Raw genomic sequence first — 7,316 nt, forward strand, 5'->3', positions numbered from 1 at the left:
CCTCACATTTAATATATAACGTCAGGGTAAACTTTTCAGTTCCAGAATTATTGGGCATAATTTGTTGATTTTGGGCACTTTTAAGGGGAAATTTGGGGCGGACATTTTCTATGATACCAATTGCACACACTCCGGTTCGAGTGTGTGCTTCAAATACCGAGAATGGAAAAAATCGCCAAAAATAGCGAAAATTTGTGGAACCTAAATACAAAATTAAAGTCACGAAAATGGGAAATGATTTTCTTAATTTAGATAAACAAGCATTGCTAATATGGCCAGAATTCTATTCTGATCAAGAATATCTTTAGGTATTGCAATCGGAATGAAAACAATGTTATACTCTCCACCAGGAGGTGGATTGTCGAAAAGTAATAGTAGAATTAAGAAACTTTGTTACCCAAACATACATGAAAGTAAAGTTTTTTTTAATTGGGGCTAAAACTTTCGATTTCTTGAACAAAAACGCCCCAAAAACAGAAACAGTAAATAGCAACCAGTTTTAGGAAACATATTTTTAAATATCAAAAACAAACAGAAAATAGACAACACCCAATTTGGTTTCAAAATACGTATACCCAAAAGTTAATCCGAAAGTTTGCAAAAATTGGAAGCCGTTATCACTAATTTAAATTCTTCAATTTTACTCAGATCAAGAATAATATCTTACCAACATAATTTTATTGCAAGCACATATTTTTTAATTTCGTAGTAACTATAATTTAAAAACATTTTTAAATCCTAATTCTTGTAGTAATTATTTAAAAATGTGTAATCGAATTTTCCATCCATCTGATGCTGTGATTCGCTGTACTTTTCAAATTTGTCCTCATGATAGATTTTCACATCCTTGAAATACATATTGGGTACATCGAACTCGCTCATAGAAATTTCACGGTCGAATGGATAAAACAAGGGTTTATCGTCAGTAAAACGTCCACCGTAACCAAAACCACATGAATACGAGGTTATATGGGAAGAATTTTCCACTTTGGTAATTTCGTAGGGTGTTACCATAAAGAACATTCTCATTGGCATACCCTGCGTCCAACCTCGGGGCAAAATCAAACGATCTGGGAACAAACAATAGGATTCCCTAGTATTCAATGGAAACTCGTAGTTGCCTTCCATAGCCATCATCACATAGTGATACAGTTCAGTATAGGTTGAACGATCCTTTTGAGTCCAATAGAAATCATCGGAACTGTAGCTAATTTTATTCTTGCCAGGTATCAAATCAATAGCGAATTTGCCCAATGTTAGAAAATTTTCACGGTTCTCGTCCATGGCAAGGAGTTGTCCGTTTTCATCATATTTTGGGGCAAGGAATACTCGGAGTAACGCCTGTTGTTTTTTGTCCGATGAAATTGACAAATCGAAGCGGAAGGGTTTGTGATTTAGACGCATTTGTCTAGCCAGCAATGCTTTATTCCATACCAATTTTCCATCATGGAAAATCATTTTGTCATTTAACAAAGTGGTCACATCAAAGTCCACCAAATCGAAATATGTAACCAATTCAGTTATCTGGACTTCCTCGATTTCAACTCCCGTAAACAGAAGTTCATTCTTCGAGTATGGCTTCAAATGGCCTTTGAAACGTAAAAAGGCATCGGCGATTTTCTTATGGAAAATATAGAAATAGGGATCTCGAACCATGGTCTCAAAATTGAGCATTACACTAGGACTAACTTCAACATCATGTCGGCCAACCTGGGAGATGAACATATGGCTGAGCATGTAGTAGTAATTGAAGAAGTACTTATCGAAAACATCGATATTACCCTGTACCAAGTTACTGATATGCTCCAAGGCATTTTCATGACGTAAATCAATAATTTGACCATCGTGCATTCGGTAGTAACCCATGTCGATTATGTCATAGATGCGTTGGAAAGCGTTTTGGATTTTGTTGAACATATCGAGGTTTGTATAGGTTTTGAAATCGTAATAGTTGGGCCGGTAGCTGAAACCAATTCCATTGTAGGCCACCAATTGAGGTTTATAGCCGTGCTCAATTTGTTGCAACCAGTAAAATTCAGGAATTTCGCCGAAGCCATGAGATAAACGTTCCATGTAGTAACGAGACATAACCTTGTGGACGGCATAAAGCCAGAACTCTCCGCGACGACCATTCGAACCAAAGGTGTCTGAATCCAAGAAGAAGGCTTGATCCATATTCAAATAATACCAGAATGACATCCAGCCCAAATCCTCAGTAAGATACGAGAGAGCAGATTCTCGATTGTAGAACTCAATATCACGAGTATAATCGACGGGCATCCACCACATTTGTGTATCCTTCAACAGGCTATTCCATTTGTCGTCCTGGTTAAACTCTTTTATATTTTCACGTAGCATAAAGTTCTCTTCAGCATACCAATGGTTTTTCTTTAGACCCATTTGCTTCCACCATTGCCACACCTTCATGTATTCATTGTCGTGATAATAGCTGTGATTGTACATCATCTGCATGCCACCGAAATGTTCCTTATATTCATGTTCGTACATGGTTAGTTTTTTCCAAACATTGTAGTCGAATTTCTCAGCCTTATGAATAAGATCACTGTTAAAGAAGTGTTGTGGGAAGATTTCATAGATGGCCGGTAAAACCAAGCCATTGAAGTCCTCCCGATGAATAACCGCCATGCTAAGGGCATACACAAACATGCCTTCATTAATATGCATACGAGCCCAGCAAACATTTTGCCTGAATGTTTCCCAATCCTTGGCGAAGTAGAAGAAATTGAAGAGTCCCCATGCTTGTTGATGGTGTGTGGCAACAAGAGCACCAAAAAATTCTCCTCTGGGCAAAATTGTTCCCAGTTTAAAGGACTCCCAGAATTTTTCCATATACTCATCATAGTGCTAAAACGTTTCAAAAAAAGAATAACATTCTACTTTCCTACGAGTCATTTGTTGTAGTTTTATAAATTTTACTTACGCTATAATAGGATCTGTCAGTAACAAATGTGTTGCCCAATTTAATCCATTCGTCAAACATCAAAGGATCCGTCACACGATAAACAATTTCAAGTAGAAACTTTTGTTTTTCCAAAAAATCCTTGTCAGCAACTTTGACTTGTGGTAGAATCGAGGCCGCCACCGCTAAGCCCAGACAGGCTAATAACGCTATTGCAAATTTCATACTCAGCACCGTTCCTTCCGACTATGCAATATTTGACGATTGCTAATAGGTAATGCCAATTTCAGGGCTTTTATATAAAAAAATCACTCTTATCATATCGGTTATTATTTATTGATTTAAAAAAATTTGACATATAATAGAAATGTTGAAGGTCCCGAGAAATGTTATCACAAAGACATTAAACTGAACTTCATCTCAGAATTTAAACTAATTGAACACAAGAATGCAATTTTTGCCATTTGTTGTTTGTTTTTAAATTGCGCAACAATTCAAAAGTTCACAGCTGTATCACATCCTCCTCCATAAAATTTATTTTTAAACCATTTGTATTATTTCAATATTTTTTCCAACGAATAAAATACTACTAATAATAATACAAATAATATTTATAAATAAATTACAATATAGCATTGTTTTCAGTAAGAAAATATATATAATCGTTTTGGGGCAGCCCCATATAACGGCACCCGCCAATATTCAGTATTTTGGAAGTTCGGACACATGTTCTATATTGATCTACGTTTCATTATAGCCCCATGTAACGGTCCTATCATAATATGAGTTTTCTCTTAAGGGCCCCCATTTTTTAACCCAAAAATAATATACCAATCGGTACCGCCAAAATTTGCTTAAGTTTATTATGGTAAAAGAAAACCCCTGCGGGGTTTTGAATTGTTAGAAAAGTTTAAACCCGATTTTAATTGTTTCAATTTGGGATGAATTTCCAAATAAAACGTACTGCTTATCACGAGAACTGCTCGAAATATTAATTTTCGCGCTTCAGCAATGTTTTACCCCTTATTAAAATCTACAAATTTTGCACTGATATAAAATCCAAAAAAGAAACAACAACATCATACTAAAAATGGCACAACTATAACGTATATTTTAAAAGTTTTTTTTAAGATTTTTCGCATTGGTTTTAAAACTTACTATTAATTCGGCCAAGAATAGATGACATCATTTTGTACTTCGACTTACCATTTCGTAACAAATCTCCTTTCCAAAAATGATCAATATCGATCCACTTTTTAGGATATATTTTAAAATTTTCATCCAAATTGGCTATTATATATTATATTATCAAATGTTTCTATTAAAAATTATCAATACTGGTCCACCTTTCAGGATAGCTCCCATATAACGGTAACTCCATTATTCAGCATTACAGAAGATAATTGGTATTTTAAATGTCCACATCATGATGGAGGGTATAAAAACTTTGGTCCCGCCGACCAATTGAAATTGTTTGTTTATAGTATTCAGCTTAATAATCGATTTTTGCCAGAGGAATGTTTCCTTTCATGTTTCGCCAATATCATCGTATATTTATACTCTTCACCACACTGCGATACAGGGTATTATGTCTTTGTGCATATGTTTGTAACAGGCAAAAGAAAACGAGATAGAAACATGGTTCCTTTGATAAAATGCATAGAATCACTTTGTGAGTCGATTTATGTATTTCCTTCCATGTGTGTCCTTCCACCTTAAATTGTAAACAGAGTTCGTATCGCATTTATAATCCGAATTGGATGAAATTGGGCACAGTTCATTTATCTGGCCTAAGGACGAACCCTTACTGAAAATGGGAAAATCGGTTGGGATTTAGTTATAGCTCCCATAAAGAGTTTCGTCCAATTTTAAGTAAATTGTGCACCAAAGACCCAATGTTAGGCCGATTGCCAGAAAATTTTGCACAACGTACTGTAGTTACTATAACATAATATGTGGAAAGTTTTGTTGAAATCGATTTAGATTTGGATATAGCTCCCACATATATTTGTGTCCGATTATAACTAAATGATGCACCAATGACACAAAATAGGCACAGAAAGTACTGACATTAGTATAACCTAACCTGCGAACATTTTCGTTGAAATCGGTTCAGTTTATGGTAGCTTCCATTTATACTTTCATCCGATTTTAAGTAAATGATGCATCAAGCTCCTCATGTTTGTCACAATATGGTATTTGCTATATGTAGAAATGCCCATATATTTTTTCGCCCGACTTCATATTAATTGGATTCCAAATAATCAACGGGTGTCCGATTCATATTAGCTTGAAATCGAAATTTAGTATAGGTTGTAGAATGACATGTTTATAGATTGATCTAAGTCAGTTTACATTTATATATTTTACTAGCTGACCCGGCAAACGTTATTTTGCCTTATCAATATTGCATCAATATAAGGTTGGTAAAAACATTTGCCACTAAGTTTATGCCAATAAAAAGCAGGCCCAAGCACATAACAGTTTATTATTTGGTAGAAATGTTTTTTTATTTTCAATAGAAGATTATGTTTTGTTTTTGCTCCAACGTTTTTACATTATCTTATTTGTCCCTTGTTGAAAGATTCTTAATAACAATATCATTTTGTTCATGTCCAACAACCCTTTTGATTTTTATATTGACAGATAAAGGGGAAAGTTTGGGCAATGTTGATGCCGTATACATTACCATTATTTTCGTCAATGTTAATGATCGCATTATTAGTATTAGGACATACGCATATTTTATAAAATTAGAAGTTTTGATCTAACTAACTCAAAAAACCATATGTCTTAAAAAACAAGAATTTATTTAAATATTAAAGCACGATACAAAAATTTGGGAATTGTAAATATTACTTTATATATTTGTTTTGGCGGAATCTCACAATTAGTTTGCATATTTCCCTATTCTGACCACATACGATTTATAAGTCCTTTGAATCGTCAAAATCGGTGCAGACGTTCTTGAGTTATAAACGATGTAAATAACACATGGTCTGTTCCCGTACTGCAAGAATCTACTCGATTTTACTATTTTCTTCGATATCATAAAGGAAAATTCGTTATCGTAGTAAAAACAAGTAGATTCTTGCAGTACGGGAACAGACCAACAATGTTCGATTATTCCAATTTCCCGACTTTTTAATGTTTTTCTCAACATTTTCTTTGTAAAAACCTTCCCAATGCAATTACAAACAGCCGAAAGAAAACGTGAGTGAAATCGGACCAGTCAATACACCATGTAAACATTTTTCACATCTTTAAAAATACATTTGAGGAACCATAAAGGCACATATAAGTTAGACACAAACAGCATATAATGCGGAATTGCTTCTATGTAGGATTCGAATTTAAATGTATTTTTCCCTAATAAAAGAATATGTTCAATAATATTGCTTCATAAAACTTATATTTTCAAACTAAATAAATCTGGATTTTATGCAAAACGTGAGCAAATTTAGGTAGGGATTAATATTACTTTCTCTTTTCTGTTACTTATTATTAAATTTAACTTTTATGAAAATATATGTAAATTTATTTTCACATACAATAGTTTTTTCAAGGCAATGACAATCCAATTGATTGTAGAAAATTAACATATTTTTAGAATTTTCCATAATTGACAATTACTTAAAGATATTATACGCTGCCAATTTTCGCCCAAAATATATCCAAAAAGAACTACGAGGAGATGGAATCATAAAGTTTCGATATAAAACGTGTGGAAATGCTAATATCTTTCAAAATATATTTTGCAAAATTTTCGCGGATTTTCCTCAAAATGTTCTTTCATTACAACCTTTCCACTTCAATTACAGACTACTATCAGAAATTTTAAGACAAATCGGTCCAGCCGTTTCTTTAAATTAATTTTTGCAAGATTTACTGAAAGAAATTTTGAGTCAAATCTGTCCAGCCGTTCTCAATTGATGAGTTAGTACACATTTTTTTCATCCAAATTTATGTTAATGGTCTTTCAAATATGAAGGGTATCATATTTTCGACCACGTATGACTTTTCTACTTTCATTACTGGGTTTTTTCTCTGATGTACACATTTTTCGATAGATGCAACTTTTGTATGTGGTATGCGCACATTTTGGTATTGGTGTTGTTTTCTACAAGTTCAAGGATATTGATCACCGATTAGGCATATGATATTAACACCTGAAGCGGATCAACTCTAGTCTTATTCATATTTTAATTACTATAGTATAAACACACACGTTTTATTGATCATTTAAATACTAAAATGCAAATCTGTTTTAAACATTTGAAATTAACGGTTTACTATGTAAATATTTTGTAAATAGTACCAAAAACTACATCTCTGAATCTACTACATTATTACACAACCAATACTAGACGAAGATCTTGCTTCTCATAAGTAGTAA

At 33.5% G+C, this 7,316-nt stretch overlaps 1 protein-coding gene across 1 annotated transcript; it reads right to left on the reverse strand.

The window, feature by feature from the left end:
* Positions 1–738: 738 nt before the first annotated feature.
* Positions 739–3,145, reverse strand: LOC133332825 (larval serum protein 1 beta chain-like). The gene is made up of 2 exons (XM_061541199.1): positions 2,942–3,145; positions 739–2,865 (listed from the first exon to the last, which is right to left on the reverse strand). Exons 1-2 carry the CDS (start codon positions 3,143–3,145, stop codon positions 739–741), a joined length of 2,331 nt encoding a protein of 776 aa, XP_061397183.1.
* Between the last annotated feature and the right edge of the window lie 4,171 nt (positions 3,146–7,316).

Source organism: Musca vetustissima, unplaced genomic scaffold, assembly GCF_032173495.1.
Source record: "Musca vetustissima isolate MV318-11 ecotype Yass unplaced genomic scaffold, APGP_CSIRO_Mvet_v1 utg4718, whole genome shotgun sequence".
NCBI lineage: Eukaryota > Metazoa > Arthropoda > Insecta > Diptera > Muscidae > Musca > Musca vetustissima.